This window comes from Atractosteus spatula, chromosome 3 (genome assembly GCF_055471065.1).
Source record: "Atractosteus spatula isolate fAtrSpa1 chromosome 3, fAtrSpa1.hap1, whole genome shotgun sequence".
Classification (NCBI taxonomy): Eukaryota; Metazoa; Chordata; class Actinopteri; order Semionotiformes; family Lepisosteidae; genus Atractosteus; species Atractosteus spatula.
In genome coordinates, this window is record NC_142708.1 from 64,922,759 (window position 1) to 64,944,241 (window position 21,483).

Here is a 21,483-nt window from a genome sequence, read left to right on the forward strand (position 1 = left end):
CTGTCCTCCATTCCTGTTTTAGGGCAGGCAAAGAGGGCTGCCCTGGGAATGTTCATTTACATAGGCACCTGACCTGTTAAGGCTGTTTGTTTGTAGCTTGTGTCTGAACTTGGCAGTCTTTTTTCACCTAAAGACAAATTCACATACTCTGTTTGCAACTCTGGCATCCAGGTGGTTAGACAGGTTCTGTAGCACTCTCTCCAAGCACGTGAGGGAGTGAGAGAAAGGCCTAAGTAAATGACACAGCAGAGGAAAAGGAAAGAAAAGCAAACTACTTGATTATTTATCACTGGGTATGCTCCAAAGAGAGTGGTGAGGCTGTCTCCACTGTACTTTCCGGATACGTGGTGACCAAAGACAGGTAAAAACTTCACAGATTTCTTCTGGGGAATACAGAAAGAGAATAAAGTACTTTGCAATTTATTAGTTAAGTGCCTTGGGGTTCTAATAAGGTCTTTGGTCTTCATTTAGAATGAAGCATTACTATTGATATTTTGTTGTGTAATAGAATTGCACAACACATGATTTAAAAATGGTGTAAAAATGCTTTAAGAACATAAGAACGTTTGCAAGTGAGTGGACACCATTCATGTCATTTAGCTCATTTGGTGGGACCTTGACTCCCACAGTATTTGATATGACTAAGTACTGTATCTCTTGCTCTCAGTTTTAAATGCATATCCCTGTAGTTTCCACTTGTACTGTGTCCTCTGATTCGTGTTTCACTGTTGATTCTGAAGAAGTCCACAGGGTTGACTTTGTCAAGGGCAGTGAGGATTCTGAATACTTGTATCAGTCTTGTTTGTTGGAGATCTTGTTTGATGAAAAGGTTCAGCTCCTTTACCCTGTCAGTGTAGGCTCTGAACAGTATAATGTTCCTTTAAGCCCTGGAATGTATTTGTCTGGTCTTTTCTGGACTGATTCTAGATCCCAGGGCAAAATATTTTTTGTAAAACACATTATACAATTTTCAAATAACATCCATGGATTTCAGTTCTTCAATTTTAACTATATACTGTAATATTACCAGTTCTAACATTTTCTTCTTGGCTTTGACTACTCCCGGAAGTTTCTTTTCTAGATTCACAACAGTAATCCCATTCAACCTTTCAGGATGATTCTGGAGACATTAAGTTTTGTTGTTTACAAAAATTAAAGTAAAAGTGAATTGAGATTTGACAAACAAAATGACAAAAGCTCCAGCATTATCGCTACACAAACCGATATCTACTCATCTTCCAAAGAAAAAATAAAGTTACAGAAATAGCTCAGATAAGAACCTTCTGCTGTAGACCCGTCCTGTATACTGTAGGTTAAATCCTGTTCATCGCTGTCCTTATCAAGTGTAGCATGGGTATATTTCTTTAACTTGGTTTTCTGTGCTAGACTCATATAACAATGAAAAGCAAAAATTACAAATATGTTATATAATAATTTTTAACTTATTTAAAACAAAAAGACTACACATAGGAAGATGGTAAAAACCATCAATAATGGTGATGAAATTCATTGAAACAGCAGCTGCTGTGCTCGCTGACACATTTACATAGTCTTTCCACATAATATCAGAAGGGCAAAGTTAGCATGAAACAGATGACAGATCCTGGGATTCTGCTTCTTCTATAATCAAGTGGGAGATCATGATATTTCTGCTGGAATTACAGGTGGCATTGAATTAACAGGGTAAAGCCAGAGAAAAACAGAAATACTATACATGTTCACTCTTCTATACTCCCATAATGGTACCACTGCAGTCACAAATACTAGGACTTCAATGTCTACCTGTTTCTTACAATAGCTATCCTCTCTCCTGCAATTACATCTCTTCCTCAGAAATGAAGCTTTTGGTGTGCCTTTTAATAAATATGCTATGCAGCCTTTATCTGTCAAGAAAGTAACAGGCAGATCTGACAGTGGGATGAAACCATCATTCTCCTCAGCACCTGTGAAGCCATCGGTTCCCTCTTGGTTGTGTTTAAGGGAACAATGGATGAGGCGTCACGGAGGTCACCCCCTCTCAAGCCCCCCACCCCCCTCCCCCGAGTTCATTCTGTGACTGCCAAAAGCTCGCCCGGAGTCTGTGAGAGGCTGGAAACAGAAAGCAGAACTGTGGTAAGAAAAAAAGGAAAAAATATCAGCTGAAGAATTATTCTGTTTCCCTCTATTATGAGATGACTAATCTCTTTTACTACAGCACCTATTGTAACTGGACTGTTCTACTGTACTGGTACTGTAGCCCCTATTGTAACAGGACGGTTCTACTATACTGGGACTGTAGCTCCTAGTGTAACAGGATGGTTCTCCTGTACTGGTACTGTAGCCCCTATTGTAACTGGAATATTCTACTGTACTGGGACTGTAGCCCCTATTGTAACAGGACAGTTCTACTGTACTGGGACTGTAGCCCCTGTTGTAAAAGGACTGTTCTACTGCACTGGGACTATAGCCCCAATTGTAACAGGACTGTTCTACTGCACTGGGACTATAGCCCCTATTGTAACAGGACTGTTCTACTGCACTGGGACTATCGCCCTTGTTGTAAAAGGACTGTTTTACTACACTTCACAAAAGCCCCAGTACTATAATGGCTGTGTTATCGTAGGGCAAACTGGAAGATGGAGCTCACGTCTCATGCCATCGCAAGCCGCCAATTCCCGTCCCACGGTCTCGCACTGTCCCAAATATGTCACCTAGTTTGGAGTCACCGAGTAGGACTGAGAAGCAGGAAGCAGACACCAGCACTGAGGTAAAGCAGCACAACAAATAAAAAGCATACAGTATGTTGTGAATAAAAACAAACACGAAAGGGATGGGGAAGGATGTTACTTTTTCCGTTGGTGTTAATGATGTTTATTTATCCGAGTCTGTATACTGTACATGTGCCTCCGGTTGGTTTTGAATTGTTTTTAATTTTGACTGAGGAAAATAAGAACACATACTGTATAAGACGGTTCATGTTATCCGGTTTGTGCTAGCAGCAGCTTGTTACCTTTGACACAGGAGCCCACTGACATTTGACAGATTTGAGAGATCTGAAATGTCACTTAAAGCCGGAGAGCACATCTTTGAAACCTGTACTAACAGGAAAACATCCTCTACAACACAAAAAATAACATGTGTGCATCATTCTCTCCTACTGTCCTTATAACCACTGCCTGCATTTTTATTTACCAATGACACAGTCAGAGATCCCCTTAATAAATCCTTCCCTCGTGTACAACATGTCCATTTATCTACCCAGTAGATACAGTGTTGGCACATCCGTGTAACCTCAAGGGCAGAAGTGTGTCCTGACGCAGCAGCAGGATGTTGTAATACTCCTTACCCTGAGCTGTGGAGTCACAGATAAAATGGCCTTTTTGTATCCTTGCTACTCCTTGCTAATGAGCCTCGTCACTCATTTTCCTTCAAGCGGTAATGAACGAGATGAAAATAAAATGAGGAGGTGCCGTCTCGATGAAAAAACTAACATTGGTTTTCACTTGGTTTTCTGTCCTGTTAGGGCTCAGATGTCGGTGGTCAGCAGGGCTCTCTCTCCTGGCCTCCACTGCCACCCCAAAAAAGCATGAGATCCCAGCTGTCCAACCCGTTTCTCAGAGCTTCTGGGGGGCAGATGAACAGCTCTGATGAGCAGGAAGGAACAAAGGTGATCTCTTACAGACAAGCATTACATTTCAAAACAGAAATAGGTGAATTTGATTATCAGCTTTGCACTAAATAAAGTCAATACTGTATAATTTGCAAGTTGCAAATTACATATATATGTATATAGGCATCCTTTAAAAACATAGTTCATCCCTCACATAGGTTATCTAAAGCCCCTCTAGTGTTACCTAGACGTTTTTCCATTTTTGAACCCAAAGGCTGAAGTAAAGCAGCCTCACTCCTCCCAGCCTCCCCCCCGACCCCCAAAGAACAGGAGGCCTCCACTGGCACAGGATCAAACAACAGTTTCCAACTGGAGTCTGGAGGACAGTGGGACAGAGGTAACGTATGAGAACGTGCAGAAGAGAAAACAATTAAAAAGCTCATCTTATTGCAGTAACAAGCACTAATGTCCCTGTGTTCATTTAAAACTGGTATTGTGACATGGTGAAGGACTAGTTCTTTTAATAATACTTCAAAAGTGCATATGACAGATTCTTAGCAATCGTTTTAATTATAATCAGATTCCTGCTGCAGTTACAATTCTTCAAAGCTGTGAATAAGGTTAATTGCAAAGTTTTGTCTGCAATGTGTTATTTACTGAAGTCTCAATAAGCACATTGAGTAGGCAGAGGGCATCAGTGGGACAGGCTCTGAATCCAGATGTTTAGTTTTTGACTACAGTTCAGGAGTCCCTGACTGGTGCAGTGCTTGGACAAATAGCAACAGATTCAAAAGATTAGGTTTATCATTTTGAAATTGTAACATCACGTCATTTTGCACACAAAACAATTTCTTACACACTTTACAAGGGCACACTTCAGCAGCTCACTGCTCAGCTGCACTCCTCTGAATCCAGGGGCTGTGATAAAAGGTGCAATACATATTCTAGCTGTACTAGTAATTACTACTTGTAGCAATATTAAAACATTTAAAAAAAGACTGGGACTGTTTTCAATAGCTACTGTCTATATCCTCTGCTTGAAGCCGTAACAGACTGGTTAAGCAAAACCTGTTTAGACTATTCAGTAGAAAAGACACAGTTGCAGCTTTTTTTACTGCAATTCATGGGTGAAACAATTTTGACTTCCCTGCAGAAGAACTGATTGGTTTGTCTAACTGAATGAAGACTTTTGAACTTCACAGAAAACAAACCTCATCCAAACATATGAATTTTCCTGCTCCTGCAAGACAAATTCTTTAACATTATCATGTAACTTCATTACAATTACAATGACTGTTTACTCATGATTACCTAAAAGATTACCAAGTAATTAGTCATTAATAGCTATGTATTTAATCAAAATTGGAAAATGAACAGCAACATCGACTGCACTGTTACAATATCCCTGACTTTAAAAAGACTATACTACAGTAGCGGTGCAATAGCCCTCTATTAATTTGCTATTTGATATGGCTAAAATAATTATTTTGGCATGTTTTAACCACTGTTTTAGTGCAGCATTTAAAGTATCAGATTTAAAATATTCAATAAAAAATGTATATGTAATATTTAAAATATGTTCAGCTGTTAATCTCCCCAATCCTCTTAAAATGAAAGTAACCTGGAGAGAGAGCACAGTGCCGTAATCTCTGCCCTTCCATGGTGCAGCAATGAGCTGGCCCAGGTTCATGAGTCATGGAAGCCATGAAGGAGAAAAAGTAGTACTGGTTTGTAGGCTGGGAAAGCTACAGTATACACTGTATAATGACTGACCAATATCATCATGAGCAATCTTTGCTCTCTGAACTATCGGTCCTCTTAGGACTTGAAGGCTGGAGTGCAGCTGTCACACCCCCCTCTGCCGCCCACCCTACCCCCAAAGCCCAGCCGGCCCTTGCCGGCACAGGTTCTGCCCAAGTCTACCACCGAGAACCCAATTTACAGGAATCTGGAGGAAGTGCTCAGTGGAGCCCCGGTAAGAGAATGAGAGAATACAATGTGTTCTAAATGCAGGGGCCCAAATATGAATCAAAAGCATAATAGTCTTACTGACATGAATCAATCCTCTCTTTGGCTATGTACTCATTTAAACATGGGGCTCCAAAGTGACTCAACCAGCACAGGTTGATCCCTTTGCCCTAGATGTTGCTGGTTTCTATTACTGTATGTCACTAGTTCAATTCTTTACTGACATATAACCAGTTGCATGGTACAGTGTTTGGTTTGGTGAGCTCATGCAATTAAAAGACATACAAATATACACATATACAACATAGAGCCAGTAATAGACAGTATCCACCCAACACAACTACGCATATCCTCCTAAACACACACCAGTAATAAAGTAAATAAAAGTGAGAGACCTGTTAGAATAACAATAAGTGATGCAAAAATGTCTAAAAAGCTGCAGAGTTCATGCACATCACACCCTCTGGGTTGGTGCTATTACAGAATCTAGGGGTTCTTGTCTTGATAGACTTAAGCCACTAGACCTAACCACACAGTGATAGAGAAGGTCAACACAAGGCTAGGGTGGCAACATTGGCCAGGGCTGATTTGGTCTTTTGGCCTCCTGTGACTTGTTGGGTGCCTGTGCCAAACAATGAAGAGAGGTGGGAACATCAGAAGAGCATGTACGCAGGCTCTCGCACTCTCCGTTTTCTTCAAAAGCCGTTCAGAGGTGTAGCAAGCACTCCCACAAAAATAAACCTGAAACCTGAAGACAGAGCACACTACCCTCATCTCTGCCATTAGGACAGCAATCAGCCAGATAAAACTCAGAATGGTTTCAGTGCTTCACCATCACTGGTCACAGGTGTGCAGCACAACACCCATAATATGAGTGCAGAGCTCTTGGAGAAAGATTTGTTCTATACTAACGAAATACTTGCAAATAATACCAGCAGAACTTTGACATTTTTTTTATACTGTATGTACCCCTGAGTCCACAGACAAATGCCTACTGGCTAAGAAAGGAAATTCAGCTGAGTGACTAGAGCATAACCATCAATAGATCAGTGTGCATTACTGAAAATACCACCACTGCCCCTGGCATTCCTAGCAGACCCACAACTGGGAGTGGATCTGCGTGGTTGGGGAAAACAGAGCTGTGAAGTAAATTCAACACTGCACTGGAGGCAGACATAATTCAGAGATTTATTTAACATGCTTAAAAAGAACAATGTTTCATGTTTTAACGCATTTATATCTTAATTGATTTTTGACTGTATACTGTAGGAGTCAAAGACTGGGGTACAGCGATCAGGCCCCTTACAGGACCTACCCCCACCCCCATCCTACACTGAAACCTTAGAGCAGTCTCTGCCCATGGGTACCATGATTTGGCCCCAAGGCCTTGGGGTGGGATACCCCAGTGTCTTTTATCAGCAACAAGCGATCCAAGGAACAGAGGTGAGAAAATGAAAAACAGTTTTACACCTATTACTCACTCCTGAACCCTGTTAATCATGAGCCTGGATCGAAAAGGCATTCTGTGTTCTTTTAACTTTTATGGAGAAGGGTTATGTTATAGGATGGATTTTTCTGCCTTCAAGTTATGAAAATGATCATTACTGTTTTATCATTTTTTGGGGGTATGGCAGATGCATCCTGGGAGTCTAGTGATTCAGCGTCACAGTCTGGCCCAACATCCCTGCTGGCAGCACCCATCTTAACTCTGATTCCTGTCCTATTTCAAACACAGGCACTGAATGCATTTCTTGATTGTTATTGTTCCCAGGGCTCCAAAAGCAAAATGCTACCATTCCAGTTACTACCTCCACCTCTACCTCCACCATATGGCGGGCCCCAGCTGGAAAAGACTATGTCTTATACAGGGTACATGAGCAGCTTCAGTGCGGGGTGCAAAGGAGAGGTGAGGGACGAGTTTTATGAAACCAGTACAAGGCAGTGGCAGTAAGATATTACAGGACACTGACTAAGTTCATTGAAATCGATAATATACTCCTATAACCTCATATTTCAGAAATGAAAATTGGTACACTTCTATTGCGTCTTTAATATTCGATATGGCTGGGCACAGAAAAAATAATAAGAGAGCAAATCAAATTAAATTTAAAATGTGTTAAACAAAACAGATTTGAAGGAATTTCCACCATATTTATACATGAACAACCATGCTGCCAATATCAGTAAAGCTGGAGAGTATGCACTGCCAATTTTAATGAGAGGCTGTGGTCGGGATACAGTGAAACAGTGTCTATTTTGTCATAACTCACACTGATGTAGCCAGATTACATTTAAATTGCATAACATCTGCTGACGGACATTATACACCGACTGTTTCTCTGCCTTTCATCTTGTTTCTTGTTTTGTCTAAATTACGCACCAACAGCTCCCTCTAGTAACATGAACACAGTATGTTGCTAGACTGCATTGTCTATAGAACTGAGTTTTCTATTCTTCCTCGAAGTTTCCATCAGAATACTGTTACATAATAAGTGAAAAATGCTCAAATTTACTATATTTTTTACTGATGCTACTGCAGTAAATTATGGATACAAACTAGGATAATTACATTGCCTCATAAGAAACACATTAAATACGAACAATCATGAATACTGCTATAGCTCAAAATAACGGTGATAATGTCTTCATAAATTAAATGTTAACATAAATCATGTATTTTTATAATCCGTCTTCAGCAGACCTCCGAGAACCTCATGGAGTGGTGGAACACAGTGAATCGTGAGTACACCTAGAATGCCTGTGCTTTGATTCTAGAGAATACTGTACATATATTGACATACAGTAGATAAGCCATATGACGGATGTTTTACGTTTATAACTTCGATTATATGCTTAAATATATTTCAAATATGGTATTATAAATCTAATCTTCCACATTATGAAAATAGGTCATTATTATGAGGATTTTAAGATTCTACATCATTTTAAATACATTACATGCACTGCATTTATCCAAATTGCTTTTTCCCCCCCAAAGTAGAAAGTTTATGAATAACATCATTTTAGACTGGCTCCCATTGGCTATATGCACTGCTCACTAATTAGCTCATTGTTCATTAATTAAACACAGATTATGTGCACATGTGACTGTAGGTATCAGTACTTCCACTGTTATCTGTCACTTCTTTTCTAAATTCCTAATGCAGAATGGGATGCAATGACACCTGATAATGAAGATTTAAATGAAAAGGAGAAAGATAAGTAAGTGAAATAATGGAAGATTTTGAAAAATAACTTGTCTAAATTGTCTACTGATGTACTTGTTGAGCTGTATTAGGGTTCGCATGGCAACAAACTGTTCAACAATATATGTAGGTGTAGTCAAACTTAGACTAGTAGTCTTTCTTTGAATTTGACCTACGGTAAATGAAGTTCATAGCTGCAGAATTCCTTACCTGGAAATGGTACTCCGAGAGAGAGAGAGGAGTTTATTGGCCCTATGAATGTTTGATTCATGCCATTCTCTCAGAACATTCCCTGTACAATGTGCAACACCACACAATGCACACAGCACATTATAAAACAGTCAATAATAAACAATGACAGTCACAGCTGACCATCATACACAACAACATACAATACATCAGATAGTACAGAACAATAAACATACAGGACAATAGCTAAGAGGTAGCCAAGTAAAAAGAGCAGAGTGCAGAGATACATTGAATTCTGAAATTATGCAGTTAAGAGTATAGGAAATCTGAAAAAACAAGAACAAACTACAATGTATTTAAGTTATCTCATATGTCCTTCCTCTCTCTCTTTGATTGACTTGTCCTTCTGTCCTTCTCAGGGCAATCAACAAGACAGTTGATTATGTGCAGAAGGGGATGCGTGTCTTTGACAGTCTCTGCATGGAGCACACCGAACAGCTGCACCAGTACACCACCAGCTTGCTGTGCATTGCAGACGACCTGAGCAAATTCCACAAGAAGGCCCGGATCGCCGCCATCACGGGGGGCACTGGCGCTGCTGTCGGGGGCGTGGCCGCCATCGCCGGGCTGGTCCTGGCCCCTGTGACTCTGGGGGCGTCTCTAGCAATGACGGCAGTGGGCGTAGGGGTGGCCACAGCCGGTGGAGTGACAGGAGCCTCTGCTGCCATCACAGACAAGGTCAATAACTCCGTCGACCGCAAGAAGGTGGACAAGATCATATGTGACTACCAGGAGAGGGTCAAGGACATCAGGAAGTGTCTCATATTCGTCACTGACGGAATGGAGAAACTGAAGAAGTATAACAGCTGCAAGAAGGGTGTCTCCAGCTACTGGGACAGAGCAAAGATTGAGCGTACCATCCAGGCTGCTAGTCCTGTATCCAATGCTCTTCAAATTACCAACATGATTTTGAGCGACCTGTCCGCCTTCTCCATGGGCATAGACATCTGCTTGCAGACGCAGGAGGTGCCACAGTCAAAGAAGAAGTCTGAGTCCAAAGCTGCCCTCAAGACCCGTAGGCTGGCGGAGCAGCTGTTGCAGAGGCTGGCTGAACTGGTCAAGGCCAGAGAGGAACTTCAGGCGATAAAAATAAATAAATAAATCTCCACACTCCAAAGAAAAACCAATGCATGCACAAGAGAAAGTAAGTGCGCAACAATAGCATTACACACACAAAAAAGGCATGTGCACAAGAAAAAACTGTCACGATCGTCATCCCTCCTCTAGAGGGCGCTCCGGCCCTTTTCTGTTAAGTTCACTATCACATTCACCTGCCCCCTTCTTCCGTTCTTTATTTAAACCCGGTGGTCCGGAACCTCGGCGCTCTGCATTGGAATACGAATGCCCAGAGGCCCACCTAACATCAAGACGCCCCACGTCCATAGCTTGAGGGCTTAGGCTTCTGATCGGTGTCCTGACCTAGCCGAGTCCGGGGCTCGGAGCGCCTGGCCTCATCAGTCTGTTTTTACCTCCTGTCCTGTTCCAGATTCCACTCCAGATTCCGCTCCGGATTTTAACCTTGTTTGTCTTGTCTTGGATGGATCACCCAGCTTTGGATTTTGGACTGCACCTGGATTTCCCAATTGGACTTCCCCGGACTTGTTCGCCTGCGCTCCTCGCTTGCACCAGACCACTGTCGGCACCGCCCCCTGTTCGCCATTCCTTCCTTTCCTAACTGTGTTTTCCCTGTAGCCCTTCTCCAGTCACTTCCGGATTATACCATCTGCACAGGGTCCTAAACTACACTTCGTTACAAAAGCAAAGCATGCACAAAATCAAAGAAATGCATACTGTACTAGAAAAAGAGCAGTAATTATGGAATTATGTCATCATTCTTCCTGCCACTTCTAGGTTGGCAGTGACATCAGTCATTCTAAATCATTTACTTTTAAGGAGCTGAACATTGTTGAGAGGGTCTTTGTGAACGTTGTACAGTACATACTTTTTTCTGCTGATGCTGCAGTATTTTATAAGGTGGACGTACAGAATGGGTTTGAACTGGATTGGAAGAATGCTGGACACAAAGGCTACTATCTAATTCTATGCTGTGATATATAGGAACATGTGCTACGAACCTAAGTAACCAACTGTATTAATTGACATTGGTCTCTTTGACAAATAGGGAAGAGGAAGTTGAGCATGACCTTGGAATGCTGCCAATCCGATAAGCACAGGGAAGCGTGATAGAAAACAGAAAAATAGTTAAGCACTGCTACAGTTTAATCACTCCGAGAAAAATACACCAAGCATGTGACTCTCTGCGTTTCTCTCCCATGCGCATGAAATAAAAACTTCTTTGAATGTCTGAGACAGACTCCTGTCTTTAAGGGGAAACGGAAAAAATTCTCCAACAGCATCTAATGCATAAGGTCTATTTATACGCATCTATGCACGTTATGCATCTATGATTGAATAAAACATTTATCAAACGCAATTTTGTTCTTTCATCATACCATGCTAACATGACATCCAAACAATAAGAGCCCTCTAGCTCAGTCTCAGAAGTATATGAGGCTTGCAGCTGTGCTAGGCAGCCCCATTCCCACCACTTCCACTGCACACTCATTTGAACAGTCAAGGCAGCGGATCAGAAACGAGCTTCAGAGACACAACCAACTTAGATCACCAGCAGAGTAAAAAAACTCTACTTGATCAGAACTCACATGTGATATTCAGTAGATATAATATACAATATACGATACAATATACAGTAGATGGTTCCAAACTAAAACACATGAAACTTTACAAACATGATATACTACACTTAGAGATCAACCAGGAACAACTATAGATACTAAAGTTACAGTACATGTAGGCATACTATGCAAATAAAGAATCCGCGTTTCAATCAGTTACATATATAACCACCTTCACTCCATTTCTTGAAGACAGCCAGCTTATACAGTTTTCAATCACAGAGCTGGGTAGCTTGTTCCATACTCCCACAACCCTTTGAGTAAGGAAGTGTCTCCTGTTCCTGGTTCTAAACGCACTTCCAAGTAGTTCCCCACTTTTGTGCTCTAGTTCGGGCTTCACAGTTTATTCTGAATGCGTTCTATGCGTTGACGTCGAATGACAAAAGGAGGCAAAGCCTGACAAGGGCTGGCTCTTAACAGAATCGGTAAAGGGCTGAGAAAGAAACGAAACTGAAACTTAAAATAACACAGACTCCTTTGTGCGCACAAACGAGGATGAACGAATTACAGGCGTAATCAGTCTCACACACCAACCGCCTAACGCATTTTTGTCTCAGGCAGACCTGAGGGTTTTCATAGATTTGGTGCGTAGCGTTTTATTCTTATTTGTGCTAGGTGACAATTTATAATCGGGGACGACAGGGCTGCTACTGCTATTTCCGGAGTGGAGTGATAAATAGTGAGCGAGAGCTCTGTGGAATGGACACAGTGACACATTAAGGTAAGGGCACTTGCATTATTTTGTGTTATAGTGATAGGAAAATTAGTCATACGGAAACATCGAAGCCGAATCACATCGCGTTAAAAAAACTCCTCGGTAAAATGTACCCCCTCCTTGTTGATGATGTTGCAGTACCTGTTCTCCTCTCCTAAGGGTGTTGCTCCTTGCAAAAGTTGAACTGGGCGAAAAAGGCTGGTCAAATGTGTACTGTACGTAGCAATCACTTGTTAACAGTAGCTATTTGTATTTAAAAAATGAAAAATACAGTCAGTAGGAGTTTTCACGAAATAAAAAGGGGAAAGGAAAAGGGAGTAATTGCACAAGCCCCGAAGATGATTGCAATGAAACAACCGCTGTCAAGAGTTTGCGTTAGTGGAGTACATCTTGAGTAAAAGTCCACATTAGCGGCAGTCACTCGAAAGAATGCTTGAATATTTAGAATGTAGAATGGAAAATTTAAATTGCTACCAATTTCTGGAGACAATTATCGGCATAGGTTATGGTAAATGCATCAGTGAGAGAAAGGTGTACCCAATGTTGTGATGGCGTGCCGATCATTATTTCCGCATGCCCAGCACACGTACAGTACAGTGCTGTACTTCGCAGGGAGAGGCGGAAGGCTAGGCAGCCAGTGAAAAGTCCTGTCCTCAGTCAGTTGCACCATTAACAATCAGCTCATTATGTTCTGTCTGGAACCCATGCCTTCATACGCACTCATCTCTTCCACTCCAGTCCTGTTTTTCCTGCGCCTACAGGAGTTCCGCGCGTGCTTCGGAGTTGCACTGAACCTACAGACACACCTTTCGCTCAGGTCGCACCGCGGATATAACTGTTTTTAACTTATTAACAGTAATTTATCATCACTGCATGCATTTGTAAGAGAAGTATAAGATGATTACAGCGCACTTACAACAATAGTAAAAGCAATAATCGGTAGGCATCGGTTTTGATTAGATTTAAAGCATGTTTTAATACACCAGTCCCTTTCAAATCTTAAGATTTGATACACATATTTAATATTCCTATATTAGTTGTTCCATCAGATATTTGATCGATTCACATTATTAGAATTAGTTTTTTTTATTAAATTGGAGCACTGGAGATATGTTATTATTGTACTGGTAGTAGTGATAAAACTAATTTGAAAACTCTCCTAAAGAGATGATGAATACTGCCACTGATGTATTTAAATAATGCATATGAAAAGAATAAGTAAAGGAATAAAGGGATTAAAATAACTGAAGTATTATGGCCTTGAGCTCCTTATATTCTACTGCTTAATATAGCTGTTCCTGTAAGAAAGCTCTGCATAGCAATTGGAAATGTTTACAGTACATGACACAAGCAGAGTTCAGTCCTTTACTCAGCAGGTAGTTTTGGGGGATTGAAATGGAAAACCCTCACTTTTGCCCGTAACTGTCTTGTTTTCTCTCCTGTTGTTCTCATTACGTTAGTGCAAGGTTGGGAAGAGAAAATGGAGCCCCCTGGAGCAGCAGAAGCCAATCTGGAAGAGGTATCTTTAACAAACCTGAAGTCAAAAGCTTATAATATATAGAGTCAACATATATTATATATAGTCACCTTGCCTAAAATAAAGTAAAATACTGTGAAATTAAAAGGCTACCAAGGAAATTTCTCACAGCTGACAGCAACGTCTGAAACGGAAAAGTGTCTGACCTTTGCAGTTTATAAACCATCAAAAATAGCTACTTCTGTATTTGTTTTCACAACCCGTTCGCCCCATTGTTATTATTGAAGTAATTTCCTTTTCTGATTTGAGATGTTCTTTGTAAGTTTGAGATGTTAATGAAGATTAGTTGTTGGGACTCTGTCATCTAGAGAGCTGCGACATCAAGCCACTATTGTAGACACTTTCCCCATTTGTTCCAGCTCAGATGAAACCGCCTGCCTGAAAGAGACATCAGAATTTGTATGCATAATTATTTTGTTATAAATAAATGGGTAAATTTGTCAGTCAAATTAACTTTTTATCAATTTTGTTTTTGCAGGTAAAGCAGTCAGAGGCCTTATCCAGTCAACCATCTTTACCCGAAGCCATTGAGGAATGGGACAAGCATCATGTTAAACAATGGATTCTTCAAGAACCTGACCTGGATGACTCATGTGCCCAGATTCTGTATGACCAAGACATCAACGGACCCAGCCTTCTTTTGCTAGACAGGTCTGACTTGCTGAATATGGGCATAAAGTATGGGCCAGCTAAGCTGATTGTTCATAAGAAAGACGAACTTGTTCGGCTTAAAAAGGAGCAGCCAAGCACACAAGGAATACCCTCCAGCCGGCCATGCAAGCCCTACCCTTTCCAATGCTTCCATGATGCCTACCGTTACACAGAAAACAGGACACTAGACATTCCAGAAACAGGGCCATCCAACCTCATTGACCCCTGCCATGAGTTCAAAGCTTTCATCCACACACAAGAGGGGAGCCCTGAGGACCAGATGCGGAAGTTCACTGAGGAAATGGTCCGTTTTGCAGCAGCCTGCATGAACAGTCGCACCAATGGCACCATCCATTTTGGGGTTGGTGACCGACCCGATTTTGCCCATGGACAAATCCTGGGGGTGCGTGTGCCTGACAAGGAAGCCTATGTCAATGAGGTGCCTCGGGCTATCGAGGGGCACTTTGAGTACAAGCATGTAGAGACAGCTAAGAAATGCATCAAGCCCCCTCGCTTTGTGGAAGTATTGAACCCTGACATGACCTCCTCAGACAAGTACGTAATTGAGGTGGACATTGTGCCAGCTTACCTGATGTGCCAAGAAAATGTTTACCATGTCTACAATGTGGAGAGAAAGAAAGGGAAAAAAAAGACTAAAGGCAAAGACGAGATGGGAAAACTGTTCCATGTGCGTGATGGTGCCTCAAGCCGAGACCTCTTGGCAGAGACCTCCAAAAGCAAGCCTCTGGAGGAGTACAACAGGTTCATCGAGAGCACCGTGAAGGAGCTGGCACTGATGAGGAAAGAAGCAGAAGACAAACGCCTAACTGCTGTGAAGAGCAGTGTCCAGGGCTCCAAGCTGAGGGAGATGATAACAGGACATACCTGGTCCTTGGACAAGTCCCATTTTGAGTGGTATGTACTAGTAACCAACAAATCACACTTTACACAGTTGGACTCTCTGGAGTTTCTGCTAGAAATGAACCTGATCGCAGTGCTGGATTTTGACCCAGAGTCAGCGAAGACTGGCCTTTACCGGTACTATGAAGACCAGAGGAAAACAAATGCCCACTTCCCCAGGGACTATAAAATCACAGAGGCTGTGGAAGACATTGCAAGCAAGCTGAAATTGACCAAGAACACAAGCTGGGTGTTCTGCAATGGCTGTTTGACAGAAGAGGTGGGATTAGTTGAGCCATCAGATCCAGAGACATGGCCAACAGACAAAGGGGCATCAGTACGGGATGTCATATCCTTCTTGTGCAGGAAGGATATTCTCCCACCAAAGAGGTTCTTAGTGGTTTTCCTGCTTTTATCAAGTGTAACAGACAAAATGGACCCATTGTTGAAGACTTTCAACACCTTCTGGGAGGAGCTTGGGGGCACTGAGCAGATTCTTTGTGTCTGTGAGAACAAGGCTATGTTCACCAGCTGGCGGGACCTGATTGATGCCCAGTATGGGGTTAATATCACCTCTAGGTCGATTTATGAGCTCAGCCTTCCTGAAGTCAATGGCACCATTCTGAGCCTGTGGTCTGTTAACCGTAGCTCTAGCAGCTTTTTGCCTTGCACTGGTGGTGGCAGGGTGCTCCTGCGAAAGAAGGACAAGGATGGTATGGATGCCCTGAGCATCCTCTGTGCAAACCAATGTGAGGGGGGCGGTGCAGAAGATAGACAGTCGGTTGAAGAGCGGTTCTACAAAGGTGGAAAAGTATCATGGTGGAATTTCTATTTCTCCGAAGAGCCTGGCTCCATGCCATTCATCAAGAGAGACAAGTTCAGTTTAATAAGGGACACCATCATCCCTGAGCTGCTCTCCTTTCGGAAGGCCTGTGTCTCTTTCAGCTTGTACCATCTCCCTGGCTGTGGGGGCACAACGCTGGCCATGCATATACTGTGGTCACTGAGGGACAAGTTTCGCTGTGCAGTGCTGAAGGATAAAGCCATGGATTTTGCTGTGGTCGCAGCCCAGGTAGTGTGGTTACTAACATATGGGGTTGCAGAACATGCCACTCACTTGCCTGTGTTGCTAATGGTGGATGACTTTGAGGAAGTGGAGGCTGTGTATGATTTGGAGCAGCAAATTGAGAAAGAAATTGTTAAAAAGGAACTTGGCTCCCAAGGCCCTTTGGTTGTTGTGCTAAACTGCATGAGGACAGAGGTAGCTGAGCAGCTTGGCCAGGACACAGTTTTCCTTGGAAATAACCTTTCCAAGGGTGAACAGGACCAGTTCCAGAAGAAGCTTGAAGACATCGAGAAGACCCATAAGAATGCTGAGACCTTCTATGGCTTCATGATTATGAAGAAAAATTTCCTGCCGGAGTACATCCAGGGTGTTGCCCGGAACACGCTCAAGGGCTTTAGCCTTCACCACAAGCAAGACCAGCTGATTGCTGTCCTGGCATTACTGCATGTGTATGGGCAGGGCTCTCTACTTTCTGTTTCACTCTGTGAAGAGTTCCTGGGAATGCAGACCAAATCTTACTGTGCCTCCCAAAAAGTGGAGGATGAGTTTGGGAAATTCTCCACCCTGGTAACCCGCTGCACTGTGGAAGTCAAGATGTCCTATGAAGCTGTGCGAACAATCCATCCCCATGTGGCCGAATACTGCCTGCAAGAGCTTACTACCACCTACAAAGTGAGCAAGAGTGAGATTGCTAACCTTCTGCTCACAGAAGACATATTTTATACGAGTGTGCAGGGAAAGGACAAGTTATTGCAGGATATTCGTGGCATGCTTGTCAAGAGGAGACATGAGAATGCAGAAGATGAAAGTCGCTTTTCTCCCTTGATCCTGGCCATCATGAAAGAGACCTCAGGTGCAGAGGAGAGTGTGCTGTCAAATGCAGCAAAGCGCTTCCCCAAAAACCCTGTCATCTCCCAGCTCCTGGCTAGATACCACTATCTGAAAAAAAGAGACTTCCGAATAGCAAGAGACTGGGCCAAGAAGGCTAAAGAGCTAGCCATTGACAACTCATACATCGCTGACACCTCAGCACAGGTTATTAAGCATGAGTTAAAGTATATTTTGACCAGTTCTAAGGATGAGAAGTCTCTCATCACACCAGAGAGACTTAGAGAATGCCTAAGAATGGCCCGTGCTGCTATTGAAGCCTTTAGAGAAACACAGGAAATTGCAAGAAAGGAATCAGTAATTCGTGCCAGGCCAGTAAACAGGAGAGACAACAGATCTTTCAACACAGCAGGATGTCTGGGAGAGATCCAAGTGTCAGTGATTATCTTTGACATCCTGGACAAGATCCCTGTTTTCAACCCCTGTGACCCAGTTCGCCATAGAATCATGGCTGAGTACCTTTCAGGAAGTATTATGATTCAGGATATTGCCAGAATGGTCAGGCAGCAGTGGCATGCATCTTATTTCTGTGTCCTTCAGGAATACAATGAACTGCTCAGCAATCTGAAGCACAGCATGAAGAGACTGTTTGATTTCCTAGACTTCTATTTCATCAACCTGGGTCCAAGGTATGCTGAGAAGGACCAGAGAGAAGACAGGACCCGAGAGGAGCTATTCAGGTGCTTTTGTCGCTATGTTGATGTCTTTTGCAAGTCAAATGCTCCGGAACCAATAGGAATGCAAACCCTAATGCTCATGTTCACGATTCATAAAGCAAGACAGGAACTAGAGATGAGAAAAGCAGACACCTACTCTAGACTACTTGAAAGCCTCTCAAAAAACACTCCAGGAAAGGATATGGAGCAAATAGTTAAACTATATGATCTTATACTTAAGCACTCCAGAAACAAGACAGTGAAATCCCGGGTAAATTACATCTACGCAAATATTGTGCTTCATTGCATAAAGCCTGCCTCGCAGTTCATCTGCCGATATCATAACCTCATAAATGAGCTAGTTCATGTTCTTGGGTGTCCCATCCAGGACAGTGACAGCCTGGCACTGTATTTCATAGCTACTGCACTGTTGTGGCCAGATAGAAACCTGGCAGCAGGTGAGAAAATGTCAGAGAAGCTGGGGAACTACATCTCTCAAATGCGGACCTCATTTTGGAGTCAGATGCATTCTGTTTGGCATTCCAAGAAGCCGACTGTCCATTTCTATTTGGGAAAGAAGCAAGGTTATGATCGGTTAGTCCCCAGGGATCAAATAGAAATGTGCATTCGCCCCAGTCAGGTGGGAGTGAACTCCTTCGGGGCAAATGGCAGGATCAGGAAGGAAGAGATGAAACAGCAGCTTCTATGCCGCGTAATTGGAGAAATTCAAAACAACAGTATTTTAGCAGAGACCCCAAACCCAGGTGTGAAGATACCAGTGACTCCAGTTTACAAGAGCCAGTTGACAGGGAGAGGGAACAGCACTAGAGTTTCCTTCTACATTGGCTTTTCCATGAATGGGCCACTGGCTTTTGACATTGAGTCTATCCAATCTCTTGGAAACTCTGGGGCATCACAGACATAAATTGCATTATTGTTGGTTCTTATCCATTTAGAACAAACATACAGTACAGATAATACAGCAAGAAGACTGGATCTTTTTGGACCAAGAAAAACATCTCTGAGTTGGATTCCAAAAGACGTCCCACAAGCTGTAAACAGTAAAATTGCAGGTGAAAGTTGGCTGAGAATAACTGAAGACAGAGATCTGTGTAAGAATCATGTGGAGGCCTCCATGTAGCACTGGATTAAGCTTTTTAATGCATTTTATTTTGCTCATTTGGAAACATCAGTCTGGTATTTATTATATGCTGATTCACCAACTAATCACTTGCAGCTCCTGTTAAAAAAAAATACCATTCTGAGAGCCAGATAAAATATTTTTTTCATGTACACTACAAGATGTGCATGATTAATCCTTTAGGTCACTTTTTGTAAAGTCAGCAAACAGTTAAGTTAAAACACAAAATAGAGGACAATCACACAGCTACTGCTATAGACTGTTTTGCATGCCCATGTCCATCCATGCACTTATAGCATATCTTGGAGTTTTCCTCTACCACCTGGGCCTCCCGACCACAGTATCCTGGCTATAGCACCTTTCCTGCACTATCAAGAACTGACCATTATGAACTGAAGCTCATAATGAAGCTCATAACTGAGAACTGAAACACTCCAGTCTTTTAGAGCTCAGGTGCTGGTCCGAGGATGCTTGTACTGTATATGGTAAGCTTGCTGTACTTTTTATGTTGCACTGTATAACTTAAAATATTCCTGCCTATTGTACTGTATATCTTTCACCGTGGAAGCACTGCATTGATTATTACAATGTGGTTTTAAATATTTCCACATTATATGCTGAAAAATCAGATTTTCTTCTTCTCTACCATTCTCAGTATTTGTAGCTTTGTCTTTGCAGGTATAACTTAAAAGCCTCTATAGAAAACCAAGGAAATACAGCTTTGCAAATAAAATTATTTTACTTATTTTATGTTACATTTCTATTAAATACTGTATTTTACTAAGTAGTTGTGTTACAGATAAATATTTATATAGGTGATTCATTTAGGCAAAGATCAAGTACTTCTTAGTTTTTTTGTCATTTTAATGATGTGGCTTTTTATTTTGAGTCAATTTATAACCATAAAGTCGAACAAATCTTAATTTTGAAATATGTTTCATTGTTGTAAACGTCATGTTTTGCCCTGAGCTACTGTTCAGTTGGCGTTATTTGTAACAGCAGCATAATTAATAAATTTCAGAAGGTTTCTGATGGTCGATGGTTTCATTCTGTCAGCTGTCTGTTTCAGTTCCCAGTACATTTATTATTTTATCAATATATCTTTATTTTCAAACTCCATTGTACAAGAAACAATTTTATTTCAGAATGCTTTTCAAGAAAGTCAGAGCCTTGCACTATAACACACAAAACAGACAAAAGAAAAACAGCAAATTCACTTTGTGAAACCAGGCCTAAAACTAAATTACGCATGAAAAGTTTTAAAAGAAAAGTCTGGTCTTTAAAAGATTTTTTTAAATGATGAAAGCTGGCAGTTTCACATAACTGGTGCTACAATCAGGAAGGCTCCGTAAGCTATGGTGTGGAGCCTAATCTTTGCCTTAGTGAGAAGGTCTGAGTCGGGAGATCTGAGGTTAAACACTGGACTATACATGTGCAATAGATCCTTAAGGTAACCTGGAATTAGGCTACTCTGTGCTTTAACAAGCAGCACAGAGGTTATGTACTGATGTAGAGTGCTTTTGTATGCACATCAGCCTACATAAGCCGCAGGGTTCTGGACATACAGAAGCCTAAGGTGTTACACTAAGCACATCTTAAAGATGAAATATTTCAACACCAAACAGCCCTAGAATGCGGTTTAAACAAGCAACGTTACACATTTAATAAAAAGATGTCCTTGGAAAATTCCAAATATGCACTTCAAATGATAAAAGTAGTAAAACTTACACCAAGATTTTAACTTAAGAAAGACACGAAGGCCACATAACTTAGTATCACACAGCGTTTATACATACTGTATAGCAATCGGGAATGCTCCCGTGTCCCTGCTCTTTCCCCTCTGGATGCCCCTTTCCTGCCTCCACCATAAAAGGACCAAGGACTCCTGCTCTCCCTCTCCTGTCGGGGATTTTTTCCGAAGCAGCATCTGTTTCTTCTCTGCCTTCGTGAATAGCACGCCCAGTGTAATAAAAAGGCGTACTCTTCCCTACCAGAACGACATTCTTCTTGTCTCGCTTTTTGCACTGCCTGCCTCCTTTCAACCAGCTTTTCATCAGGTTTAGCATTGAACCCGTCACAAGTAATTTTGTTTAGAAATCGTAAAATGAGAATATTGCGATATTTTTCAGGTATTTTAGTATTGAACCCCTAACCCACTTTTATCCTCACACACAGAAGCAAAAATAATGTAAACTAGACTTGTTTTGTATTTCACAGATTA

At 41.8% G+C, this 21,483-nt stretch overlaps 2 protein-coding genes across 4 annotated transcripts; both read left to right on the top strand.

Annotated features, from left to right (window-relative positions):
* Positions 1-109: 109 nt before the first annotated feature.
* LOC148838171 (uncharacterized) lies at positions 110-11,443 on the top strand. Of its 3 annotated transcripts, none has more exons than XM_088910863.1 (11): positions 110-361; positions 1,981-2,112; positions 2,603-2,746; positions 3,503-3,646; positions 3,864-3,986; positions 5,412-5,564; positions 6,827-7,000; positions 7,329-7,463; positions 8,254-8,296; positions 8,725-8,779; positions 9,372-11,443. In XM_088910863.1, the coding sequence occupies exons 2-11, from the start codon at positions 1,987-1,989 to the stop codon at positions 10,111-10,113; spliced, it is 1,839 nt and encodes a 612-aa protein (XP_088766989.1). In that variant the 5' UTR covers positions 110-361; positions 1,981-1,986; the 3' UTR covers positions 10,114-11,443. The 3 variants fall into 3 exon arrangements, with proteins under 3 accessions (XP_088766989.1, XP_088766988.1, XP_088766990.1); XM_088910862.1 differs by having other exon boundaries at positions 112-361; positions 1,941-2,112; XM_088910864.1 differs by lacking the exon at positions 5,412-5,564 and having other exon boundaries at positions 116-361; positions 1,941-2,112.
* Positions 11,444-12,154: 711 nt separating this feature from the next.
* On the top strand, positions 12,155-20,289 carry LOC148838172 (sterile alpha motif domain-containing protein 9-like). Its single transcript, XM_088910861.1, has 3 exons — positions 12,155-12,429; positions 13,884-13,942; positions 14,439-20,289. Exons 2-3 carry the CDS (start codon positions 13,904-13,906, stop codon positions 19,044-19,046), a joined length of 4,647 nt encoding a protein of 1,548 aa, XP_088766987.1. The 5' UTR covers positions 12,155-12,429; positions 13,884-13,903; the 3' UTR covers positions 19,047-20,289.
* Positions 20,290-21,483: the final 1,194 nt, after the last annotated feature.

What these genes read in the sequence shown, in the direction of transcription:
- LOC148838172 (XM_088910861.1), top strand. Translation starts at nt 13,904, where the DNA reads ATGGAGCCCCCTGGAGCAGCAGAAGCCAATCTGGAAGAG. An exon ending in CAGAAGCCAATCTGGAAGAG is followed by an intron (nt 13,943 to 14,438) that starts GTATCTTTAACA and finishes TTGTTTTTGCAG; the next exon opens with GTAAAGCAGTCAGAGGCCTT.
- LOC148838171 (XM_088910863.1), top strand. Translation starts at nt 1,987, where the DNA reads ATGGATGAGGCGTCACGGAGGTCACCCCCTCTCAAGCCCCCCACCCCC. An exon ending in ATGAGCAGGAAGGAACAAAG is followed by an intron (nt 3,647 to 3,863) that starts GTGATCTCTTAC and finishes TTGAACCCAAAG; the next exon opens with GCTGAAGTAAAGCAGCCTCA. An exon ending in AAGCGATCCAAGGAACAGAG is followed by an intron (nt 7,001 to 7,328) that starts GTGAGAAAATGA and finishes TATTGTTCCCAG; the next exon opens with GGCTCCAAAAGCAAAATGCT.